Source organism: Nelumbo nucifera, chromosome 8 (assembly GCF_055504915.1).
Source record: "Nelumbo nucifera cultivar China Antique chromosome 8, China Antique-T2T, whole genome shotgun sequence".
NCBI lineage: Eukaryota > Viridiplantae > Streptophyta > Magnoliopsida > Proteales > Nelumbonaceae > Nelumbo > Nelumbo nucifera.
Genome location: NC_142656.1, coordinates 50,524,567 through 50,551,833, shown reverse-complemented (window position 1 = coordinate 50,551,833; position 27,267 = coordinate 50,524,567). Strand labels below are relative to the sequence as shown.

The 27,267-nt window shown below is 39.0% G+C and overlaps 1 protein-coding gene and 2 pseudogenes across 4 annotated transcripts in view; 2 read left to right on the top strand and 1 right to left on the bottom strand.

Annotated features, from left to right (window-relative positions):
* The window catches only part of LOC104601528 (UPF0481 protein At3g47200-like), a 46,036-nt gene extending 41,734 nt beyond the window's left edge, over nucleotides 1-4,302 (bottom strand). Inside the window, exons 1-2 of one of the 2 annotated variants that reach the window (XM_088893650.1) lie at nucleotides 4,144-4,283; nucleotides 4,006-4,065 (exon numbers count right to left, since the gene is read on the bottom strand). Coding sequence is in view for 1 of the 2 variants with exons in the window: in XM_010264880.3 (XP_010263182.2) it covers nucleotides 4,144-4,292 (149 nt within the window). In the remaining variant the exon portion in view is untranslated. Of the gene's footprint in view, nucleotides 1-4,005; nucleotides 4,066-4,143 lie in introns of both variants that reach the window. The other variant, XM_010264880.3, reaches the window with a different exon arrangement.
* Nucleotides 4,303-8,187: 3,885 nt separating this feature from the next.
* LOC104601661 (putative LRR receptor-like serine/threonine-protein kinase At4g37250 pseudogene) lies at nucleotides 8,188-13,960 on the top strand (annotated as a pseudogene). Its single transcript, XR_016079725.1, has 2 exons — nucleotides 8,188-9,594; nucleotides 9,718-13,960. The product of XR_016079725.1 is annotated as a putative LRR receptor-like serine/threonine-protein kinase At4g37250 pseudogene (transcript).
* A 184-nt stretch (nucleotides 13,961-14,144) lies between these two features.
* On the top strand, nucleotides 14,145-27,063 carry LOC104601527 (putative glycosyltransferase At5g03795; annotated as a pseudogene). The gene is made up of 4 exons (XR_016079755.1): nucleotides 14,145-14,284; nucleotides 24,903-25,036; nucleotides 25,549-25,900; nucleotides 26,041-27,063. The product of XR_016079755.1 is annotated as a putative glycosyltransferase At5g03795 (transcript).
* The last annotated feature ends 204 nt before the right edge of the window (nucleotides 27,064-27,267 follow it).

Below are 27,267 nucleotides of genomic sequence, written 5' to 3'. Positions count from 1 at the left end.
GAGGACCTCAGTTCGGAGTGTTTGCTCTGGGAGAATTGGAGCTCGGAGCTCGGGGCACTCGGAGAAGTGTCTTGTAGTCGAGCTGCCACGCTAGACCTTAGCGGAGTTTTCGTACCAAGGTGTCACTTATGCCAAGTCATGTCCACGTGTCCCCTTATCACGAGGCCGAGCCTTTGTAAAGGTTTCCTTACCTTTCCCTTCCTTTCCCTACCTTTTCCTTCAAACCAAACATAGCTTTAAGGCTTCTTGCAGAACATTTTCTAGAAAAACCAAACATTTCCTCCTTTGCAAAACAAATCAAAATCCAATGTTGTAACCTAGATTTCATTCTTTAGAAAAAATGATTTACAAATAAACTCTTTTAGCTTTGGTAGAGAAGGTTGATCGTGCATACATGTTCTAATCCAAGCACAATTTTAAAGATGATATGATTGGCCTAGAACCTCCTATCAAAAAACAATTGCAAGCTAATCCTGCTTTAGGGTTGTAGTGATCACAACAACCTATAACAAAGACATTATAAGAAGTGAGAATTGCAAGAGAATAGAAGCAAACGAATTCTTCTACAAGGGGGGAGCTTGATTGGAATTTATCATGAGAGAAAGGGTGGAGGAAGCAACCTTTACGATTTTATACCATACCACTTTTTTTAATCAATCATAAAATTGGGCTATCTACTTGATTATTGATGTTTTTGGAACTTCTCATAAGATGATAGGGTTATCATAAACAAGTGTGAGGGACCTATCCTAAAATGGAATACTATTTCATAGTACCCAGGGGCTCACGAAAATATGGATCATCACTTACTTATTAAAGAAGTTTACCTAAAATGGCTATGAACCCTATCTGCTAGAGATCAAAGAGGAAATTCACAAGAGATGAGAGGATACTACATCCTTCACAAAATGGGTTATTCAACTAAAAATATTAGCTGCATGCACTTCTATGGTTTCTCACGCTTAGACCATTATTGGGATAAATGGAAGTCTCATAGCTAGATGAACAAATGGGAGTAGAATGTAGATAAAAACCCATTCTAAATTTTGTCAAATGAAGTAATAAATGGTTTTTGATTGATATATTCTTTTGAACATTTATAGAAATAGCATTCACACCCTTTACTAATATGCTAGTTGACAACAAACTTAAGGGACTCAATTATGTTGACTAGAGGTGTAACCTAAATATTGTCCTAACATCTAAAAAGTTAGACAAGATTGCCAACTAGAAAGCTTTAGAAGCTCTCTATGAATGGAATTTTGAGGCAAGAAAGGAGTATCAAGAATGCTAGGAGAAAAACTCTCTTGTTCATTATTATATCCTAGACTCCCTAGACAACTCTATCTAGAATAATATGACAATAAAGAAATTTGAATAGTTTAAAGTTTGTGCACATGGAGCATAATTGTTTTGCCAACAAAAGGTTCTCAACTCATTGATGACCACCAAAATGATCGAAAGCCAACTATTCCATGACCATGTCATTAAGATGATTGATTTCATTAATGAATTGGAGGCTCTCCACATTTGGTTTGATGCCAACACCCCAATTATAGACAAACCAACACCCCAATTATAGACAACACTCAAATTAATATAATTATTTAGAGATCAAGTTCTCTTCTTTCTCAGTTATAAACTTGAATCTACTCAAAGCTATGTTTAAATAACTATCATAAATTATGGACAAGCATCTATTGCATCCCCTTATTGGCTTGAAGTTGAGCTCTATTCATAGAATAGGGTGAAGCACTTAGAGGTTTTATGGGTGCTCATACAAACAAGCTAGAGTAGTCTAGATTAAATTAGTTTGGCCATCTAGGTAAGGTCTTGCCGTTTCAAACCTAATTCCAATAGAGGTGATGTTTGGTATCAATGTTGTTGCCTAGGCAACAAATTTTTGTCTTGGATTTCAAGAGGGTAGTTAACTCTGCACAAAATCAATATATATATATATATATATATGATTGGATTCCAAGACAGCATATCTAAAATTAAGAGTTGGATCAGTTCAGACTTAAATTAAGCCTACCCAATTTGCATCCCTATGGAACATTGACCACAAATTAAATGTAAAAGAAATTTTTGTTTCAAGTTAGTTTACTATTTTTATTCTACTTCTACCATTAATAAAAATAATTCTTATTTATTACAATTATTTTTGTTTAATATGATGAATACATAATTTTCAAAATGCATCCAAGTGTTTTTATGAAATTTCTATGTTTTTATCTTTTTAAAAAACTGTATTATTTAATTATGGCATGATGGGTTGATCAATTTGATCTAAAAGGTTGAACCATTGACTCACCAATTGAATAGGATAATGGTTTTGTTTCTAGGTTAGTTTTAAATCGTGTATTTTAGTTTCATCATTAATAAAAATACTTCTTGTCTATCATACTTATTATTGTTTAATGTGATAAATATATAATATTAGAGGCGTGCCTAAATTTTTTCACAAAATTTTATAATTTTTGTAATATTAAAATTTTATTAATTTTTAAACTTTTATTATTTAACTGAGACTATTGGTTGACCCATTTGATGTGGATGGTTGAAATACTTACCCACCACCCAAAAGAAATGGTGGTTTATTTTTCATTTTGGCTTTGAAAAATGGTGGTTTATAGGATTTAATAAGAAGGAATGAGAGTTAATACCTTAAATATAAGACTTAATGAAATAGAATAAAATGAATTTAATAAAAATATACGCTTTTTGCCCTCATAATAAAGAGACTCAATTCAAAAATAGGGTTATTTTAGTTAAAAAAATTCTAGAATCTAGACCTCATTCACACTTTTAATAGTAGTATAGGTTGAATAAAAACAACAAATATGTCATTATCAATTACACACGTATGTTGGTCCAAATGAAAATAATACAAAAGATGGTAGGCCCATTGTTTACACGAGCAAACTTAATATATATCTAGAAGTATTTTACCATCTAGATATTAGAGCTGATATTTACTAAACACGACTTTGATGTAAGTTGGGTTTGAATGCTACCTAGGGGCTTTCAAACATTAAAAAGGTTAAAAAAAAAAAACTATTACTAAATAAGGATGGCAATTTCAACAGAATTTTTGGGTCTCCGATCTGTCCCGACCCTAATAGGACTTGTTTATCAAAATCCTATAAGGTTTGGGATTTTAAGTTAAAACCCTATAACATTTGGGATGAATTTGGGTTTTGACATTAGGGTATCTGATACCTGATAGCTGGCTTTATTTGACATGGGTACCCATTCCTAATATATATATATATATATATAATATGCGGTATGGTATAATATATAGTATAAAATAATTTATAATATATTAACGGATCTCCTCTTAAGGTAGGATGGAAGGTGAGAAACAATAGCTTGGCAAGAAGAAATATTTAGAGATAGGAGGACAGAAATCTTTGGGTCTTATATAATGACTAGAATCTAGATCTATAATTATATAGTGGAAAGAGGGAGGCAATGTCTTCTCACCTCGATGCTCACACAAACTTTCTTCTCCTCTCCAATTTCACGACTGTTCATTTACTTTATATTAAATTATTAAAAGTATAAAATGTCACAATATAAGCGTCATCATAGGCTTAATTTTCTCTTCAATAGCCAATGTTTATAACATCTTCCCTCCTATTAAATGTCTCATTTCCTCTTGAATATGCATGATAGTTGGGTTGGGTTTGATTGGATTAAGGGCAAACCCTAGACCAATGCTAAACATGGATGCAGGATGATGTGAAAAGCCAAATTAATTTGCCAAAACAAACCTAATTCAACTCCATGCATTGCATGCTAGTTCTATCTTAAAATGATAGAGGCTAATATTGCCAAGCATGATGCTTAATGGAAATTCAATTCTTGATACTGTTGTTTCTTTGGCTTATAGATGTGGATCAGGGAGTGTGTGTAATAAGAAAAAGGCAGAAGAAAAAACTTAAGGCATGGTAGAAAATCCTAATCTATATTATACGGCATACATTAACAAAGAGTTACCTTCTGTGTGGATTTAAATCCTTGATGACTAGTATTGTAGGGGAGAATTAATCTGTAAATCTACAATAAGAAAAGAATAAGGAAAACTAATTAACTTGCATGCTAATATCTAACACAAATCCGGGGGAAGAGAGAAACCTGCTTTGAAGTAATGAGGATATTCGCTTGCAACAATCAGGAGAGCGGGGAGAGAGAGACCTGTTATGGGGTAAGGAAGACGTTCGCTTAAAACAATCAACAGAGCGGGAGAGTAACTGAAGCAAAAAGAGAGAGATGGACATCCGCATTTAAAGAAGAAAAAAGTTCAAATGCCAAAAGATGTACAGACTGGAGTGACAAATTCATTCACTAATGTATTATATGAGGCAGAGACGACGCATGTCCACCCATGTTCAAGAAGAAATATTTAAGTCCTTTTCTATGTAAAATCAAGACAAATGGCTGTAACCTATTGCTTTAATATTACTTTAGTTAAACCTAACACAAGTTTGGCTGTTGTGACATTTTAAAACTGCCAGCTCAAGTTTGGTTGTTGTGAAATTTTAAAACTGCCACCTTGGTTCAAAGCGAGGACTCTGGATCACTTGGCAATAAAACATCTTCCAACCCTCTACTACCATAATCTCACACCGCATATCTCAATATGGTGGGTTTCACTTTGGTGGTGGATCCTTAGATCTCTTGTCCATTAGAATCTTATCTGCATCTACCTACAGTACATCGCAGTTGTACATTATAAACATCTCCATATGAATAGGAATGACAATAGAGTGGGTTTGGGTGTGGATTATATTTCCTGTTCCGGACCCCCATTTTAAAACAAATTCCCATTTCTTATCTTGGTCACAGTTGGAGATAAAAATTGTCTTTCATCCCCCAATTTCCAATAGAAATGGTTTTCCCATGGGGCAATCTCCAAAAATTTTAGTTAACAATATTTTTTAAAACATAAATTCATATATATATATATATAATATTAGGGATGGGGCAATGGCGGGGACTTCATTCCCCATCTCCGATTCGATTAGGCTGGGGAGGTTGGATACTCGGTCAAGATGGGGAAATTTGCCATTCTTACCATGAATGATAAAATACAAATATATGAGATGTTCTTAATGTGAGGCTATAGTGATGTATGAATAGATCCGAACACTAAAAGCTCCCCGCTTTTAAGTTACTAGTACAAGCGCATGTATGCAGGTGGTTCTGACGTTTTTAGGCCGGGTGGATCTGATAGAAACACCACCAGCTTAGATATAAATATAAGAAGGAACCATTCTGACAAGAGCCGCTGGGTTATATATTCAAACCAGTGGCCAAAGCTGCCACGACAGACTGTAAATTATAAGAGACAAGGGTATATATATATTGCACCTTAACTATCGTACGTAGGTTGAGTTTGTTTAATAAAAAATTTAAAGGTAAATCATAGAAACCAACCTTGAGTTTTCTGACAATCTTATTAACATCCCTTCGGTTCTGACTCTAATAAAATCCTCCCAAGAATTTAAGAAAAGGTACAAAAATAGCTCCCTTTGCTTGCCTTTTCTGCTAGAAAACGCTGACTTAATGTTCTAATGTTTTCAAATGCCAGATTTACCCATAAACCATTTTTGTTTAACTGTATATTTACTATGGTACCCAGATGTACCTTCCTCTCGATGGCCAGTTTGGATTGGTTCTCAGAAATCTTCAAGGTTTGATTTTCTCCCCAATATTCTTTAGTTTGATTGTCAAGATGTGTTTGCTGCAATTGATTTTGGGATTTCTATTGAATAGGAATCAGTCTCTAATTCATTTATACTGATATTCGCCACATCAGTTGCAACTTTTTATGTGGGGTCATGTAATGCTGAAGGCATTGCCCTTTAGAGGTAGAAATTGAAGTCGAAGTCAGTTTAAGGAAGACTAAGGTTCAGTTTAGGAAGAGTACAGATACAAATATGTACAGTATAAATACATACAAAATAATGCAAAATGCAAGGTTTTGCAGTGTAGATATTTGTATTTGTATTCCTTCCAAACTGAACCCAAAGTTAAAATATTCTTTGATATCACGTAATCCTCTGGAAATATGAAATTTTAGAGAATTTAATTTATGCTATTTCTTTAATCCTTCATTTTTACGTGCAAAATATTTGATTTTTCAGGTGCACAAGAACTAATAACTGGTAGGGGATTGTGATTGTGAAGTCCTCAGCTCAAGGAGTTTTTCTTGGATTGATAAACAAGGACATTGCTGATCACTCAGTTCTAACTGCAAGTCAGTGTTAGTGGGATTTAACAAGAATGATGGTGTTCAAGGTGGAGCAAGTCTTGATGCTCCTCACAAGATCTGCGTTAGGCAACTTTAATGTGGGGTGGTCGACTTAGTCCTTGAGACCCTGTTCATTGAGCAGGGAAAGGTGATGGAGGTCAAGGGGAATTTTTGACAGGAAAAGTAGTAGTCAAGGGTTTTGTATTTTTAAGTTATAAATTAAAGCTCTGCTCAAGTTATTGAACGATGATGCAGAGGTGATTATTGAACGATGCATTTTTCAACAAATTTGTTGAGCAAACACAATCGTAGACCTTTGAAATGACTAAAGTAGGGGTGGGCATGAGTTGAGTTTTTCAAGAGTTATTCGAGCGTAACTCTCGTGAAAATTTTGATTTAGTTCAATTTAAACTGAGCTTTGACTCGAGTTTAAGCCCAATAAAATTCAGCTCGTGAGGCTTGCAAACCTAATCGAACTAAAGTCTCATAGTGTATTGATGAGCTGAGCTCGAATTGCTAAATGTTCAACTTGATTTACACCTGTGATTGCCTATACACATCACTCAACCATTTGGAGCTTTAGTGGACAAAGTTCATCTCACTTACTGCCATGATGGCTTACAATGACTCACCCCATCGTGTCAACACATGTCATCACTCAAATAGTATTATTCCTAACTAGTAACCATGATTAGGCGTAAGGGTTGTAACCAATAACATACCATTTGAGAGTTCTAAGGATAGGGGAATCTCAATTCCGAAAGATCTTCACTCAACATGTGGCAAAACCTCAATAAGGCTTACCTATTTCTCGTTATTGCTTTGGTGGCCTCCACATAAAAGGGAAAGACCCAAAGGCCTTCACACGAGATCAATCTCAAGAGCATTGAAAGAGTCCATATCTTCCAGCATTCTAGATCCCCCTCCTTTGTCATACTTCTATCTCCTTGGACGGTTGAACCGTTTGACTCGACTGATTATATCTCCAGGTCCAGTTTTGAATATAAGTATATAACCGCCTTTTTAAAGAATAAACTATTAAATTAGTCACAAATTCATTGACCCGGCCAGTCAAACCGCTAAACCACTCAACCTAAGTAATAGTTCACGGTTTAATGAAATATTTAATTATTTTAAAGAATTATTAACATAAAAAAAAGGTGATGTGGAGATGGGAAAGAAAGAGACGAGATCTTAGGTCTGAGATAAACTAGATTAGAGAGAGATATTGGCACCTTTCCGGATCATAACACACTTTCATTCTCAGATACCGAAAAAGCTAAAATGGGAAAAAATATCAAGGGAGGTTTATGGGATTGTCAAGGGAAGTTTTAATATTTTACCCAAAATTTAATGCCGAATATTGACTTACCCATTTAAAATCACCTTGACCTTATCATAAGCAAAGACACCCCATAATTGATTATTAAATAGGGAAAAATACAAAAACTTCTCTTGAAGTTTCTGACAATCAATAAAATCCTCCTCTATAGTTTCATTTTAGTAAAAACCTCTCCTCTATTTTTGATAAAATTAGCAAATATCTCCCTATCGTCAATAACCAAGATGAAAAACGTTAAAAGAGATGATATTTTTTTCAAAATACCTATTTTACCCTTTCTCGAACCCAAAAGCAAAGGCAGCGGCGGCACCCCTCTAAATCTGATCTCTTCCTCTTCTCTCATCTTCTTCGGCTTCTTGTTCTTTTCCGTTGCTCTTCTCCTTTTCTTCTTCTTCTTCTTCTTCCTCTCCTTCTTCTTCTTCTTCTGGCATTGTCCCCTTTCATTGCCCCTATTTTCTACCACCACCGCTACAACTCTCAGCAGTGGTGGTGCTTCATGCGAAACCTCTCCCTTTCCGCCATTCTCTCCCTCTCAATCTCTCTTTCCTAATTACCCCTCTCCCCCACAACATAAATCAATTGAATATGCACTATTCCTCCCCTTCTCCGTTTGAACCTAGAAGTAGAGCAGCGGCGGCGGCACCCCTCTCAGCCACTCCCTTCCTCCCTCTCTCCCTTTCTCTCATTTTCTTCTTCTTCTTCTAGTCAGTTGGAAATACCCCCTGTTCTTTCCAACAACGTAATTTCAGGCGCACTACCGGAGACAATCGGAGGGCTGAAGAACCTTGAGTTTCTTAACCTTTCTGCTAATGCCTTGGTGGGAAAGATTCCTCAGAACCTCACTGCTCTTCAAAATCTTACTGTCGTTTCCTTGAGCAACAATTACTTCTCTGGTGGTGTTCCAAGTGTGTTCGAAGCCGCTCAAGTTTTAGATCTGTCTTCCAATCTGGTTAACAGGTCGTTGCTGCCAGATTTTAGTGGAGTCAGCCTCCGTTACTTGAACCTCTCGTACAATAGGCTCGTCGGAAGGATTCCACCGGAATTTGGATAGCAAATCCCGGGGAATGTCACGCTTGACCTCTCGTTCAATAATTTCACAGGAGAAATCCTGGAGAACGTAGCTTTTCTCAATCAGAAAACACAACCGTTCGCTAGAAACCCGGATTTATGCGGGAAGTCACTGAAGAACCTGTGTGTCGTGACTTCCGTTCTTTCTTCTCCATCCAATGTCTCTGAAATTACTTCTCCTCCTGCATTTGCAGCTATTCCGAACACCATAGACTCGATACCTGTAACTGGGTCATCTGGAACGATGAATGAGACTCAACAGAAAAGGCAGAGAGGTCTCAGACCAGGAACAATTGCAGGCATCATCTTTGGGGATTTGGCTGGTATCCGAGTTCTAGCTACGATATTCTGTTATGTTACCAAATAAGGAAGAGAAGGAAGAAGGTGATCAGTAGTACAGGATGCGCAAAGAAGAAAGACGAAATGGACGGGAAAGATATCTGGCCTTTGTCATCAACGCAACCGAAAGGGCCGACGTACTGGTGCCTGGGAAAGAAAAATGACGACAGTGAAGAGATGTTCGAGACAACGAGCATTGATAGTGATGAAGACGAAGAGGAAAAGGTGGGTGATGAACAACAGAAAAAGCAGCAAGAACAGAAGGGAGGGTCTCTTGTAATTGTAGACGGAGAAACGGAGTTGGAGCTGGAGACTCTGCAGAAAGCATCGGCTTATATATTGGGAGCGACTAGTTCGAGCATAGTATACAAGGCCGTGCTGGAGGATGGGATGACGCTGGCGGTGCGAAGGATCGGTGAGAGTGGTATAGAGAGATACAGAGATTTCGAGAATCAGGTCAAGCTCATAGCTAAATTGCGCCATCCCAATCTAGTGCGCATACGAGGGTTCTACTGGGGTTCCGAGGAGAAACTCGTCATCTACGATTACGTCCCTTGTGTCTGCCTCACCAACTTCAATTACAGTAAGTTCCTTCTCTTTCTCTCCTCGTTGTTTGATTGTCTCTCTCAATCTGTTTGGTGCATAGTAGCAAAAACTAGTAAGGTTGTACTAAAATGCACGGTAATACTGGTTTCGCTGTGTAAAGGCGCAACCGTGGAACTGAGAAGTTATTCTCAATGCCCATGGTAGGCCGTTGGCTAGGCTTTGCAAAGCCCTCTGCAGCTAATGATAGCGAAAAGTTTATGATCGTCAAAAAATGAAATGCAATGCCGCCTATCACAAGATAATCTGGGCTGATTGATAATATGTTCTGTTTTCATTGGAAATGCATTGCTCTTTCTCATGTCCTAGCCTGGACTGCCATACCCCTGTCACTAGTGCCACCGCTGCCTCTGCTTTTGGGTTTGAATGGAGAAGATGAATAGTGTTCAAGAAAGGGTAAAATAGGTATTTTAAAAAAATGATCATCTCTATAACATTTTCTGTCTTGTTTATTGACGGAAGGGAGATCTTTGTTAATTTCATAAAAATAGAGGGGAGGTTTTTGTTAAAATGAAATTATAGGAGGTTTTTATGATTGTTAGAAATTTCAAGGGAGGTTTTTGTATTTTACCTATTAAATAATATTATTATGGGAAAATTTATGATGCGGGAAAGACATCACATGGAAAGGTGTTGACAAATCACAACCCCATGAATTTTGGTGAAGATCCACCCTATTCTTTCCTACTTTTATGATGCGGGTTACGTTGATTGGTTGAATGTTTTTCTAGTATCATATTTATTATAAAATTGATTTTGAAAGGGTATTTCACCAGCATTACCAGCAAATTTGACAAAACAACTATCCAATATTCCGCAAACAAATAATTGCTAATTTAAAATTAAAAAAATAAAATATGGGAATTAAAATCAATATTTTAAAAAATGACCAGATGTCAAATTGTTATTGCCTCCAGGTCATGGGTCACTCACTAATTCGATCGGCTAGGTCGAATGGTTCAGATAGTGCCACATCATCATATATATGTATTATAAATATTGGAGTGCAAAGTTATGGCCTCTTAAGGTTTGCATACATTGAGTGTACAAACTGTGACCCAGTGATCGGATCGAATGGTTAAGCGGTCAAACCAGTCGGATCAAGCGGTTCTTGACCAAGTCTACGGTTTTTTATCACCTAACGAATCTTGACTTAACTAGACCTAGAATCCTGGTCGGGTAATGGTTTGACCAACTGGGTCAATGATGGGTTGAAAACACAAAATTTTTTAGATAGTAGTTATGACCTTCTTAGGTCAAAAAATCTGTAGGCAAAAGGTTATCACACTGATTTGACAACAGTCATCCTCGACTGTCATGGCACCAAAGGGTGTCAATGGATCGGTTTTGGATTGGACCCCATCCAGTCCAAAATCAATTTGGATGGATTGCACAGACCAACAAGACATATTGGATTGGACCAATCTAGTCCAAAATTTATTAGATTGGATTGGACATGTTCCACCCATAATAAATTTTTATTAGATTGGGTTGAATTAAGCCAATATCCAGTCGATTGATATAAGATAAGAATATAGGTGTCAATGGAACGGGTTTAATTAGAAACCAATCTAAATACAAACGAATTTGCATAGGTTGGATGGTCCAGACATTAGATTAGACTGGTCCAAACTTTCATTGGATTTGGACGTGGTCCATTTAGACATCCCTACTAGTAACTTGTGTCGGCCATCATATGGCCTGCTGGTAAAATGATGTTTAAACGGCGGTCGATAAAAAGCCGAATTTTTTAGATAGTAGTTATGACCACCTTCTTAGGTCAAAAAATCTGTAGGCAAAAGGTTATCATAGTGATTTGACAACAGTCATCCTCCACTGTTATGGCACCAAAGGGTGTCAATGGATCGGTTTTGGATCGGACCCCATCCAATCCAAAATCAATTTAGATGGATTGCACAGACCGACAAAACATATTGGATTGGAATAATCTGATCCAAAATTTATTAGATTGGATTGGACATGTTCCATCCATAATAAATTTATATTAGATTAGGTTGGATTAAGCCAATATCCAGTCGATTGATATAAGAGAAGAATACAGGTGTCAATGGAATGGGTTTAATTAGAAACCAATCTAAATACAAACAGATTTGCATAGGTTGGATGGTCCAGACATTGGATTAGACTGATCCAAAATATTCATTGCATTTGGACGTGGTCCATTTAAACATCCCTACTGGTAACTTGTGTCGGCCATCATATGGCTGCCGGTAAAATGATGTTTAAATGGCGGTCGGTAAAAAGCCGACGTTCTTTTAATTTTTTCCGTTGGTAGCAAAAGATTTTAAACATAAATCAAAATGTCAGTAAATTAAAATTATGAGAAAATTTTTTAAATTATTACTGTCTGTCTAATTGAAAAATTATACCCTTACTATTTAATTAACTTTTGTTCAAAATGCCCCTTTTACCCCGCTAAACTGTTCATCCCATTTTTTCTATCCCCTCATTCTTTTATTGGGTGCCATAATTAGGAGTTCTCTAGATTTATTTGGCCTGGCCAGCGGTAATTTCCCACTACAACTACAATTGTATATATATACGATATACGATGTAATCCTCATAATGCAAACAACAAATTCTCCACAAAGATTTTCACATGGTATTAGAGCCGGAAACGGGAGCGACAGGTCTCTGTTCTAAGACCTCTGGAGATCAGTGGCGGCAGCGACGTTGCTCGACACCGGCAAAAGGACAGACTTTGCACTCCAGATCCAGTTCGACACTCCGTCTTCCGCAGAGTTCCGATCTTCGCCTTCGTCCTCCCAAGGCTGCAACCGGCGGTTCCGTTCTGAGCTCCATTTTTCGCAGATCAGACAAGAACTCTACAGAGTTCTTCGATCTTCTTCTTCTACAGAGGTTCCATTCTGAGTTCCGTTCGGCTGAAACTGTTGATCGCCTTCTATTTTTGGACATCCAGCAGAGGCGGCGGCAACCATCCCATCTACCCTCCGTTTTTACCTCTTCAAGATTCCTGATTGCAAGCACCGAACACCATGTCAGTTTGAAGCAAGAAGATAAGAAACAACACCCCTGTTGCGGCGATCGAATTCAGGGAAAAATCCAACCGGATCAAACCAGCGTTTGCTCATCTTCCTTGTTGAGATGGCGGCTGCGATCAGAGGTTCCAAAATCGAGTGCAGCGGCGACCTCCGGGTGGTAACCATTGGCACGGCGATCGAACCCAACCCAGAAGAGCGGTGGTGAACGTCTTCCTGTTCCGGGTGGTAACCATTGGCACGGCCGTTCCCGTACTGCCCTCTCTCTGCTCATCTACTTCCTAGCCCACACACGGCCGCCTCTTCCTCCCCTGCCTCTCTCTGCTCTCACAGATTCGGCAGGTGGAAGAGGCTTCGAAGGGAACTTGACGAAGCCTGCTGCGCTTTCTGTTGAGGCTGCTTCTTCTCTGCCGGCGACGAAGCAGCAACCTTGGCGGTGACGGGTTCGCCATTGGCGGCAACAGGTTTGCTATTAGCAGTAACAGGATTGCTATAGGCGGCAACAGGTTCGCTATAGGCGGCAACAAGTTTGCTATCGGCAGCAACAGGTTTGCTATCAGCGGAAACAGGATTGCTATCGGCGGCAACGGGTTTGCTTTCCGTCTTTTTATTGCTACGGTGAACGACACTCGTCACCAAAATATGCTTGTCGGAAATCACAGGATTCGCTCGTGGATACTGCCTTGCATTCTCTTTGCAGGCTTCGGGTGCCATCTCTGATTCATACACGTGGAGAAGTTGCTCTACGATGGGTGTGATAGGAGTCTCAATAGACCCTCTTGGACACCCATGGCTGTGTTTTCTATTTTTGTGTGACATGAGGTATATTTAGACCACGTGCTGCCACATCTGGTGCCACCAGGATAGGGGTGACACCGCAATTGACGATTTATCAAATACTGTCGTGTCTCTTACTGTTTGTTCTCGATATTATTGCTGATAAGTCTTGTTGATCGGTTATCATGGCTGTCAACAACGGAAGGAATGGTGAGAGCTTAAGTCAGAATGGTGGGGAGACAGACTCTGCAGTACATCGACTGGGTATGGAGCAAGTCGAGGAAAAGGGGGTGGACCCTCTGGCGGACGTGACCGAGGTTCAGCAAAAACTCATGCTACTCAGTCATCAGCAAAGCGTGAGGTGGCTGCTAATGCAACCGTAACTGACGGAGACAAGACCAGACTAAACGGGCTTAATGACGAGCAATGGTAGACTCTTGTAAACATGCTTGATGCTTACAAAACCAGGACTAATGGAAAGCTCTCTAGTAAGAAATTCTATTGATTGGATAATTGATTCCGGGGCATCGCACCATATGATTGGAGAAATTGATTTATTGATGGATGTACAGAATATTACATCGTGTCCGGTGGGACTTCCCAATGGGAAGCAAACCACTACAGTGAAGGAAGGGACTTTACATTTGGGTGAAAATATCTATTTATATCATATGCTTTTTGTACCAAGAATGAACTGCACCCTTATTTCCGTAGCAAAATTACTGCAAGCGATAAATTGTACTATCACTTTTACTGACAAGCTATGTGTGATACAGGACCAAACCTCAAGGATTCTGATTGGAGTGGGTGAGCAGTGTGATGGGTTCTATCATTTTAGAGGAACAGCACCGGTTCGGGCGAATAGAACAAGAGGTATGGATGAATGGGAGTTATGGCATCGTAGATTAGGGCATGTCAAAACATATATTATCTTTTCTTCCTAAAGTAGATAAATTAAATAGAACTAAAGGAGATAAGCCATGTGATGTTTGTTACAGAGCAAAACAAACACAGGAAATCTTTCCTAAAAGTAAACATAAAGCTGATGATTATTTCTCTCTAATTCATTGTGATACATGGGGGCACCTATAAAGTACCTGCCTCTTGTGCTGCAGTTTACTTTCTAACCATTGTTGATGATTATTCTCGTGCTGTGTGGGTTTACTTGTTACTAGAAAAAAGTGAAGTAGCACATATCATTGAGAAATTTTGTGCCATGGCAAAACGTTAGTTTGGCAAGCAAGTCAGGACTGTCCGAAGTGATAATGGAACAGAATTTAAAAGCTTGAAATCATACTTTGAGACTCATGGCATTCTGCATCAAACTTCGTGTGTTGGGACACTGCAACAAAATGGTTGGGTGGAGAGAAAACACAGGCATATCTTGAATGTTGCGAGAGCATTGAGATTTCAATCAGGCTTTCCCATTGGTTTTTGGGGGGAGTGTGCCTTAACCGTCGGAGACTTGATAAATAGGACACGTTCTTCTATACTTGGCGGGAAGACTCCATATGAAGTACTATTTAGGATGCCACCTCAATACGAGCAAATGAGAGTATTTGGCTATCTCTGCTATTCTCATTGGAGTCCTCGAGACAAGGATAAGTTTGGCGAGAGGAGTAGGAAGTGTGTTTTTGTAGGTTATCCCTATGGAAAGAAAGGTTGGCGTGTATATGATATTGAAAGAGGCAAATATTTTGTCTCCCGTGATGTAGTCTTCCATGAGAATGTATTTCCATATGCCGCTAATCTAAAAGCAACTCTGGAAGACAACCCTGGCCCAACCATTGCACCAGCTGATACTATGGCTGATGATGATGTTTTTCATAGCCACAGAGGAAATAAAAACAAGGGGAGTGACATGCACTAACTTCTCTGCTAAGCATCAAGCTTTCTTAGCTGCAGTCACTACAGGAGCCGAGCCCACCAGCTTTCCTGAGGTTATGAAAAGTGAGAAATGGAGAGGATCTATGAGGAAGGAAATCCAGGCTCTAGAGGATAATGGTACTTGGACATTGAAAACTCTACCTCCCGGGAAAAAGGCAATAGGGAGTAAATGGGTTTATAAGATCAAATATAATTCAGATGGGATGGTTGAGGGCATAAGGCATGCCTAGTTATTCTCGGGAATAGATAGGTTGAGGGATTAGATTACAATGAGACTTTCGCTCTTGTGGCCAAAATGATAACAGTCCACACTTTCTTGGTTGTGGCAGCCGCTAAGAACTAGGAGTTGCATCAGATGGATGTACATAATGCATTCTTACATGGGGATTTAGATGAGGAGGTATACATGCAGTTGTCGCCAGGTTTCGCATCTAAGGATCGAACAAAAGTGTGCAAACTGAAGAAATCTCTCTATGGATTATGCCAAGCTCCCAGATGTTGGTTCTCGAAATTAACAGCGGCCTTAATACAGTTCGGGTTTGTTTAATCATATCCTGACTACTCTTTGTTCACTTATTGCAAACATAATGTTCGTCTGCACGTTTTGATATATGTTGATGATTAGATTGTTGGGGCAAATGATACTATAGCCATTATGAAATTCAAAGAGTATCTCAATCGATGCTTCCATATGAAAGATCTGGGTCCACTCAAATATTTCCTAGGTATTGAAGTAGCTCATGGTCTTGAGGGAATATTTTTATTTCAACGGAAGTATACCCTGGACATTATCTCAAAATGTGGACTATTGGGAGCCAAACCAGCATCCATGCCCATTGAACAGAATCATCATCTTGCGCTGACCAAGGGCGCTCTAATGGACAATCTGAATTAGTATCGAAGACTAGTAGGACGGTTGGTATACTTAACCATCACACGACCTGAACTGTGTTATTGTGTTCATATCCTAGCCCAGTTCATACAGAGTTCACAGCAAGAACATTGGGAGGCAGTTCTACGTGTAGTGCGATATATGAAAGGATATCCTGGACAAGGTATATTATTGCGTTTCGATAGCGATCTGCGTTTGTATGCTTATTGTGACTAATTGGGCAAGCTACCCATTAACGCGATGTTCGTTGACTTGGTATTTTGTCCTATTGGGATAGTCACCGGTTTCTTGAAAAACGAAAAAACCACACACTATGTTGCGCTCCTTTGCAGAAGCGGAATATCGTTCGATGGCTGCGACAAGCTGTGAGTTGAAGTGGATGAAGAAACTTCTGTTGTCCTTGGGAGTGGTGCATAATGAACCTGTGCAATTGTATTGTGATAATCAGGCAACTCTACATATAGCCACAAATCCAGTGTTTCACAAGAGAACGAAGCATATTGAAGTCGATTGTCATTTTGTTCAGGATGAGATACGGCATGAGAACATTGTTACTCACCATGTTCGGACCACAGAACATTGGCTGACGTCTTGACAAAGGCACTTGAAAAAGAGAAATTCACATATTTCCTTGACAAATTAGGCATTCAAAATCTTCATGCGCCGATTTGAGGGGGAGTATTGGGAAGCGTGGTTTTAGGAATGTATTTAGGAGTTCTCTTGCCGTAATTAGGAGGTCTCTAGATTTATTTGGCGTGGCCAGTGGTAATTTCCCGCAACAACTACAACTGAATCTCCTATTGTATATACTAGGTAATCCTGCATAATGCAAACAACAGAATTCTCCACAAATATTTTCACATCTTTCTCTATACCTTCTCTTGCATTATCACTGCCACACTAACTCTTTGCGGCAGCATCATCACCGCCGGCAGCCCTCTTTTGGTTATACCGCTGGGAAAGTGGTTCCCCAGAGATGAATTATAGGGTTCTGGAGTGGTTATACCTAGCTACAAGAATTCAGTAAGAGATGAATTACAGAGGTCAGCAAGACGTCTGTCTAACAATCTTTCCCGTTTCGACTCCTCCTTAATCTAATGAAAATCTGAATAATCTTTGATAGGGTCAGCAAGATGTCTCTTGTTGCGGTTACCATTTCAAATTGTGTGGTTCATTATGGAGGGGATAGAAGATGATGTCACTATCGGTGAGGGGGGCAATGTAGTGTGAGATTTGAAGACTTTACTATACATCAAAATTTGGATAGGGGAAACAAGATTGAATTAATTTTCAAATTCATATCGTTTGCGTTTGGACTTTAAAAGGATTTTCAAGTCTATAACAAAAGCATCTACTGATGGCTGATTAATGCATACGTTTTGAAAATGCAACCGTTGCAGGCGATGGTGATGATGCTCCTTGACTTCAGCGCTTTGTTCATTTGAATTAACCTGCGACGAGGTTGAATTGTAGCTGCTCTCTCTCTCTTTCTCACTCTCAATGGATGCCGGAGCTGATTATTGGTTTTAATAGCGATGGAATCCAGAGGCAACGAGGTTGAATCCCAGTTCTCTCTCTCTCGACGGATTTCGGAGCTGGTGGGGATCCATTTTGTAGCGTGAAACAGGGGAAGATATCTTCCAATGGCGACCTAAGTCTACAACTCTACAACACAAACGATAACCGGGTGTTAATATAAAAGCAACAAAAAAAAAAAGTATCTAAACCAGTACCCGGACGATAGATGGGTTGTTGAGGAAGCATCGGAACCACACTAGCCGCAGGTTGAGAGGAACCCAAAGAGATGGAGTAGCAGGAAGACAAACCTGCGTGGGAACAGTAGGAGAAGGGAATGCAGTAGGTGGAAATTTAATTCTCATAACTCGTTTTTTATCCAAACAAAATTTCGATCATCCATCAGCAACTAAATAGGAGAGAGAAAGAGGGAGATAAACCTCTATGTCGTTGGAGAGGGTAGATTGCTGAGATTGTGCAGAGCCACTTAGATCGTTCTTGTACAAGTAGATGCTTTGTATCTTGGTACAGTTGCCAATCTCAAGTGGGATCTGGCTTGAGAGGTAGATGGCCAACGTTTGTAGTCTCTGGAGGAAGAAATCCTGACATGCTTTTAGGATTTTTGATGGGAACCCCTGGTTTTTCCCTTTCTTTGCAACGATCCACCACTCACAGTCCACTACGCCAGCAATAGTTTGACTTCACTTTCTTTCTAGCACCAGTAGTAGTGGGATTTTTGGCCTCAAAGGGTGATCCTCATTTTTACCGCTACACGAGAACCCTCGGAAGTAGGAGCCCTAGTGGATTATCTTACTCTCGTCTTCAAAACTCTATGCCAGACTGACTAAGCAAGAAAGCAAGCCTGGGTGCGTTCTTGAGGCTTGAGGTTGGGTGCGTTCAAAGCTCTGCAATAAATGCTTGGGCTCAAAGATTCTAATGAAAGCTAGCCTAGGTGCATTCTTGAGGCTAGAGAAACTGTGGATTCAGCTTGACAAGGGTTTCACTTACTCCATTTGTTGGCTACGATGGATTCTTGGGAAGATGGAGAGAGAGAGAGAGAGGGGTCGGAGAAGGAAGGGGGTGTCGTTCCACTCCTCCTCTCTCCGTTGCCATCGCCACCACTGTCATCGTCTGTACCCGACCACTTTCGATTTAACCATCTTCTTCCCAACAGAAGCATTGGAAGAAGAAGGTGAGATGGCCCTGTTTTTGCTGCAGCAGCGGACCTATCCACATCTGACCTCTCTCCCTCCCTCTCTTTCTCTTCGTTCCCTTTGCTCTCTCTCTCCCCTCATTCCCTGTTTGAGATTCGACAACCGGAGACTACATTGCCGCTTCTGCAACCCCTGCTTCAGATCCAACAACCGGAGATGTCATCACAGCCACCTTGCCGCTGCCACTGTTGCAAGTTGCAGCAGCGGGGGGAGAAAGTCAAAACCCAGAAAAAGAAGAACTCGCGTCCTTTGTCTTTCTAATTACCAAACTCAATCGACAATGGGTTCATTCAGTCATAGCAATGGGCCAGCAACCTCGGACGTAGAAGACGATGAGATTTTGAGTTGAACGGTGTTCTCCCAACTCTTAATAGCACCGTTGCATGTCTGCTACCGATGATAGAAGACGATGAGAACACACTTGGTGGTTATGCTTCAACACTTATTGTCGACGGCACCGTCACAAGCAATTCGAGTAATTGGTCATGCCCATTCCTTCCCTTTCCACTTTTTGACCTGCTCGTACTTGTACCTTCCCTCTAGAAAGCTTGGGGGCTATTTCGAGTAATTTATCACCGTTTGGTCACGGCCCAACTAAAAAATTCCTTTTCTTGTTTTTTCTCCGATGTATATAACAGTCGTCACTTTCCCCATTTCGGTTTTCTTTCCGGTGGTTGGGGAAATTGCTTTTGGCGTACTTTGTCGTCAAGAGGGAAAGAGAGGGAGAGGAAGAAGAAAAGAAAACAAAAACGGGGAGGAGCTGCTGCCAAGGGATCAGTTCACCGTTTGGGGGTAGGGGAACAGAATGGTCTTCACCGTCTTCCGGCAACAAAACACATAGTTCACCAGATAAAGGGATTAAGCATAATCATCGGAACTATTCATCAGTTGGATTTTATTTTGAAGTTAACAGCAATGTCAATTTTTAGAAACATCAAAGGTAATTTAAGGTAAGAGTATAGTTTGTCAATTTCGTGAACAGTAGGGTAGTTTAAGATTTTTTTTTTTTTTTTGATAGAACCAAAAGGGGCCATAGAAAGGGGGAAGCACATCCCAAAAATCAATAGCAAATATTAAATAAATCCCTAGGAATAAAACTATTGCAGACTTCATTCAAATATGCATGATTAGCAGTCCAATATGCAGCCATATTCCCCTCTTTGAATACATGCCGGTAATCCACCATTTCTCGAACCCTCTCAAACAATAACTTGCAACCATCAATAACTCGCTTCATTCTCCACGGGGGGTTGGTAACACTTTTCAAACAGTCAATCACTAGCTTAGAATCACCCTCAATGATAATAAACCTTATAGAGAAATTAAGAGCAACATTATGGGCTTCCCATGCAGCCCATGCCTCTGCCACATTGATAGTCGAAATACCTAATTTATAAGCCATGAAGTCCAATATTAACTATACAAGCTATCAAACAGTTCCCATTAATACAAGAGGCATCAAAGTCTATACCACCTAATAGGAATAATTTCTATTCTCCTCTGATCCATCACATCCCTTTCCTCACTAATTTGGATCTCTTCCCAAGAATTTCTCGCCCTCTCAATAATATAGGAGCCACATTCCTTTTGTTAAAACCCTATCGTTATGATTTTTCCAAAATTGTCCATAGACCTCGAACCCCAGCCTAATATGGCACAGACCTTCTGGCACGGCCCATGGGCCTTCGTGCCATGCCAGACTAGGCCGATCCAAAATCGTGCCAGGCCGCCCGATGTACACTAACCCCAACCCAATGACATCCCAAAATCCTTTCTTACTGCTTATTGCTCTGTTGGGCATTGGGTAGGTAGATAGATGGGGATCATCTTTGAGAAGTGCAGATAATAGTGTCATTTCAGGATTAGTTTTGGTAGCAAAAGCATTGAAAATGATGTTCCTAAGTTTGTACCAATTACAGTGGTTTAAAATATGCAATCTATCATTCGTTTTTTTTAAGAGTAACATCATTAATAGAACATCCTATCAAAACCACAACCAATCCGTAGCAGTGAGTTAATGAATTAAATATTTTTTAAGGAAAATGTTTACACAAGTAAGGGATGATGTGGACTACATGGTTGAATATTTGGCTTATCCAGTAGATTCGTATCTGATGGATGGTCTAGATCAGCCAAAGATGACAAAAAGTTGGTTTCATATTGTAGGAAGCGCTCGAGTGAATCCCATGTCAATAACTTGACGATAAACAGATTAACATATGTTAGGAAATTACTATTTTACTTTTTGTTATATTCGAACATAACCCTATGTCTAGGCTGAGTTTTTCATGAATTATTTGAGCTTGGCTTGTGAAAAGTTAAATCGAGATTTGATTAGAGTTCAAGCCTGATATATAGACTTGTTTGCTAATCAAGCCAAGTTTAAGCCGAATAAAACTGGTTTATGAGATTCACAAGTCTAGTATAATAAATAAATACTTTTTATTATATATACATATATACATGCACACATACATATACATATAAATTTATATAAGAAATAATTTTTTATTTTTTATATATAATAGTAAATACTTTTATAATTCTTATTTTTTTGTATATAAAATAAAAACATTTTTATATGTATATTTTTTATATGTATAATAATAAATAATTTTTTGTGTATAAAATAAAAAATATTTTATTTTTTCAAAAAAAATTAACTTACAACGAGCTCGAACCAAGCCGAACTCGAACTTGCGAGCTTTGAATTGAGCCGAACTCGAACTCAAGTTTCTAGCTTGAATCAAAACTCGTGCATCAAGTATTCGACTTGACTCAGCTCGAATCCACCTCGGGCTCTACCTCAACCTCTACGCCTCTACTTAGAGGTGTAAAGTGGGCCGGCATGTCATGGCCCGTGGGTAGCCCGCACTTTGTGCCAGGCCATGTCGTGCTGGCCCGCAGGCCATCACGGACCATATATCGGGCCAAAGATATTTATTTAAAAAAATTGACAAAAAAACTTAAAATTTTAATTTTATATGAATTTTGTGTATAAAATTGCTTATATATGCAACAATTAAAAAAATTAATATAATAAAATAAAAAAAAATATTTATTTTATTAATATATTATATACTATATATTATTATATAATTATAATATATAAAATATATATGGGCCATGCCAAGCCGTACTGGGCCGGGCTGCAGGCTGAGCCGTGCCAGCCCGCGGGCCGCGGGCAGCACGGTCCGCTCGGTTGTGCCGTGCCGTGCCGGTCCGTGGACCTAAAATTCCAGGCGGGCCTGGCACGGCCCGATTTACACTTCTACCTCCGCCCTTCTTTTCTCTGTCAACGCCTCTCTGGTAATCTCTCTTCTCTTATTATGCTCGGCCTTTCACAAAACGAATTAGTGGGTAGAATTCCCAATGAGTTGGGTCATCTTAGGAACCTGGTCACTCTTCAGATCTCTCCGTTAACGAGCCTACTAATGAGATCCCTCATTCCATTTTCAACATCTCCTCTCTGAAGAATATCTTTGTAAGTTGTAACACAGAATAGCCTCGTCGGGAAGCTACCAGTCAACATGGGTGTTGTCCTTCCGAATCTAAGGCAACTCTACGTGGGGATGAACAAGCTTGAAGGACCAATACCCACTTCATTATCCTCCAATGCGGCCTAAGATACCCTACTCATAGATATTGGTTGCTACTAATGGTTTCGCTGAGGAGAATCTTATAGGGAAAGGAGGGAATGGCGGAATAGAAACAGGTGAAGATGGAAGCCCTACCGCACTCATATGGCATATAGTCTGGTCACTGTTGATTACCAGTTTCTTGGCGGAAACCACTTCGAAAACAAGGCTTAGTGCCCAGAACTGCCTATTTAGGCGGCAGAATTTTAGGATTATGGGAGTCAGAAATCAACATTTTTTAATATGAATCTATTGTTTGTGTGAATATTTCCCTTCATGTCAGCACATCTAGTTTCTTTGGTAAAGATGGTTCTGTAAACAAATAAACCCGTCTAGTTTATAGAACCCAATCACTACTACAAAATCTATGAAGTACAGGTGAATGGTTCACACACATTGCCTATCTGATACGGTTCCAAGCATCAAAGTGCAGACAAAGGAGGAAGACGGTAAGGAAATAGAATCACAAGAGAATGGAGTGTTGAGAGGTAGTACTACCATTTCATTTATTTCTCTGAGAATGATGACATCTGGGAGACAGAGCAGCAAGTTGGGTGACAATTGGGAGACGAACATTCTGTGTTTGAATATTGTGTCAATTGTCACTGTTTCAATAAATATTATAATAATATTGTGAATCTGCCCCAATGATCTAATCTGAGTTAACCGTGCTTTAGCCAGTATAATTTCGTTCAGAAACAGTGCTTTGTTAAATCTGCAGAAGAAATATTGGTACAAAACTTCAACTTCTGTCTGGGTTTCTTTCAGAAAGTCGTAGGTTCATTCCCATCCAGGTTGAGCTGCCCCTGCTCTGCTCTTCGTGCAAGGATAGAAAGTCGTAATGTATTCTCCAAATCTCGGAACTTAGGCTTTGTTTAATCAAATTTTCTTGATTTCAGTTTTTTACAAGCTTTATCTATAGATTTTATCATAAAATTACTGTAAAAAAGCTTCAAATTTCGTCAAATTCATGTTTGATGAATCATACCGTTCTTTCTTCAGTTATTTAAAACCAATTTCATTTGCACTAATGCGAATGCAAATGAGAATGCAAATTTAGGTTGGTTCAACTTTGCTGTTGTTTTTACTTGGGTTATTTTACTTTCTGCAATGCAAATAAACAAATTAAGGTGAAAACTGAAATAAAAAGTAAATAAAAAATTTGCACTCAAAATCTTTTACACACCTGCAAATGAAACTGCATTGCCAATCTAGGCCTCCAAGATTTTGGGGTTTGGCAATAGGTTAATATGTTTACATTGTTGTCTTTAAGGCAAGCTCTGAATTAACAGTTTTCCTTGTAATTGTATAGAGCTTTGGCTAACTTTATAGGCCAAGAGAAACCATAGTAGCTTGGGCTCCTCGCAGATTGACTGGTTTGTTAATTTGTTGGGTATTTAATTGTTCTTATCATGATATGGCTTATAATTTCCTAGTCCAAAGACCATGGCAGATGGAATCTAGGAGATTGATTCTGGTGGTGCTTATAATAGGTTCAGCTTCTTTGGTGCTTCAGTTTCTATCCCTTTCCTATAGATATGTTTTGCTCTCTATACTACCAGCTTTTAAGAGTCCATTACTTGGACGAAGCAGTTTTAAAACAGGGGATTCATCTTCTACACATGGCATAATTGGTAACTTGGCCCCCTGATTCAAATTTCACTTACTCATCTTTGGTTTTTGGAGTGGTCAAGGGCTCAGTTATGCAGAAGGAAACTCAGAATATGAAAGAATCAGATGAGAATCCGGAGAATGATTATGCATCAGAAGAGGCTCTGGGCCAAGAATATATTTCAGAATTAGATGATGTTGATAACACATATGATGAGCCATCATTTGGAAAATCTGAACCCCTGATTATGAATTCCAAAATTTATAAAAATGGTTCAGGAAGTGTTTCTACATTAGAAAGAACCAGAGAACCTGAGGTTTTCATTTCACTGGAAGAAGGTAAGAAACCAATTGATTTGTTATCCAATGATACTTCGAAATCAGATATTGGTTAGGCATTGGAGAAATTTGGAAATCTGAATACTAGTGTGGGATCTCCCCTTCCAAATTTGTTACTACCAGCACCTTCTCTCCAATAACTTCGACCTTGTTAGAAACATGGATGCAGACTCAAACACTTCAAACAATAGTTCTACAATTACCAGTAACAACATAAAGAAGAGGAGGGGGGGAGATGCCACCAATCTCAATCTCCCAAATGAACCAATTATTATTTCATAGTCGTGTTTCCCCCAAGTCAATGGTATGGATTTGAATTTTGAGATCTTTTAAGATAGTTCAGTGTTTTTGAATTGAAAGTTGACTTCCTCTCTTGATTTTCTTTCATTCTGTAGTTGAAGGAACAACAGCTTTCAGTCCGTGATAGGGAACGTCTATCTGCAAAATCACAGATTGAGAGAGCTCCAATTATAAGGAACGATCCACAACTTCATGCTTCTGTTTTTCGCAACCTCACTATGTTTAAAAGGTAATCTACGAGAGCGTTCTACAACATGAATGTTTTTGTTTTCATTTGTTTTTGGAATCACCACATCAGCAAAAAAAACAAAAACATGTTCTTGAAGTCTGTTTTTGTTTTTGAAAGGAAAAACAAGTTGGTTTTATTTCAAAAAACAGTACATGTTTTGGGAACCAACAAAATGTTGATTTTTAAAACAAAAGCAAATTTTTAGTATATAAATTATATGATTTATGGAACATAAAGTTGAATAATCAGATAAAAACATGTTTTTGGTTTCAGTTTCCAAAACAGAAAACACAACCAAGAACATGTTTTTTGTGTTTTTGTTCTGAGAAACATTCTATTTTCAGATTAGATGATTTTGATTTGTTTTTGGAACCGGCAACAAGAAAAACAATTCACGTTGTAGAATGCCCCCTACATTCTGAGCGGTGGTATATGTATTTTGGAACTCTATTAGGCATTCTGGATATGAAGATTTTAAGATATTAATTTTTTTCCAATGCTCCTTTATGCAGGAGTTATGGATTAATGGAATGCATGCTCAAAGTCTATGTTTACATGGAAGGTGAAAAACCAATATTCCATCAGCCAAAACTGAAAGGAATTTATGCTTCTGAAGGTTGGTTTATGAAGTTGATGGAAGCAAGCAGACAATTTGTTGTGAAGGACCCCAGAAAAGCTCACTTGTTTTACTTACCCTTTAGTTCAAAAGGAGTACGAACAATGTTGCATAAACATGATAATTTCCATACTGGGAGGAACCTAGCTGAGTATTTGAGCAAATATGTGGACATGATTGCAGAAAAATATCATTTTTGGAACAGAACTGGTGGAGCAGATCATTTCCTTGTCGCTTGCCATGACTGGGTATATTATTTCTCATGCCTCAGTTTTAATTGCTAAATTAAAAACTTGTGATTTCTGTTATTTTGGGGAATTTCATTCATAGAAGATCAATTGAAGCATGGCATTCTATTTATTTCTCTAATAAAACTTGACATTGTCAGGGCCCTAAAATAACAAGGCAGCATATGGGTAATTGCATCAGAGCCCTCTGCAATAGCAATGTTGCCAAAGGATTTCAAGTAGGCAAAGATGTGAGCCTTCCGGAGACATTTGTGGGCGACCCAAACGACCCTCTAAGAGATCTTGGAGGCAAAGATCTGGCATTCTTTGCAGGAAAAATGCATGGACATCTCCGTCCAATCCTACTACAACATTGGGAGAACAAGGATCCTGACATGAAAATATTTGGTACAGTGCCTCGGGATGATGAGGGAAAAATGAATTACATACAGCACATGAAGAGCAACAAGTACTGCATCTGTGCCAGGGGTTATGAGGTCTACACTCCTCGAGTGGTAGAGGCAATCTTCTATTAGTGTGTGTCTGTGATCCTATCTGATAACTATGTGCCTCCATTTTTTGAGGTGTTAGACTGGGAAGCATTTGCTGTCTTCGTCCCAGAGAAAGACATTCCAAACTTGAAGTAACATACTCCTTTCAATTCCAGAGGAGGTGTATCTTGCAATGCAGCTGAGGGTGAAGAAGGTGCAACAGCATTTTCTTTGGCACAGTAATCCAGTAAAGTATGACATATTTCATATGACTCTTCATTCAATTTGGAGCAATAGAATGCATCAAATAAAGCCCAGATAAGGATGGGATGAGGACTTCAGATTCTGTGATCTGAGAGAGTAGGAGAATGATAGCATAATGCAAGTTCTGATCACTCTGCTACCCAATCAGTAACTGCACAGAAGTGGCCCAGCAGTAGTGTATTTTGCTGAATAACCATTTCCCTCAACTTCAGTGGAACACAAAGGAGGTTGTGTTTTTCAATATAATGCTCTATAAAGGCCATAATGGTTGGCTGGGCCTCTGATCAGTTCATATTCCATGGGATGCAGAATTGAGATAGCCAGTTGAATGATTTATACCCATACAATTCAAGAGCCAATTGGTCATTGCATATGCACCAAAACCACGTTCACATTATCTTCTAATTTAAGGTCTCTATTTTTGGAGAAGACTCGTGCTTATAGAATATTTTATCTGTGACCCATTTGAGGAACTATGACATTACTCACTACAGGAAAATGGGGCTATAGTTACGGCACTTTAGCACGGTCAAGAAAACCGTAGTTAAAACATGGGATATAACCACGGACGATTTGATGTCCGTGGCAAAAAAGTTGACCTTTAGTTACGGACAATTTGTCCGCGGTTAAAAG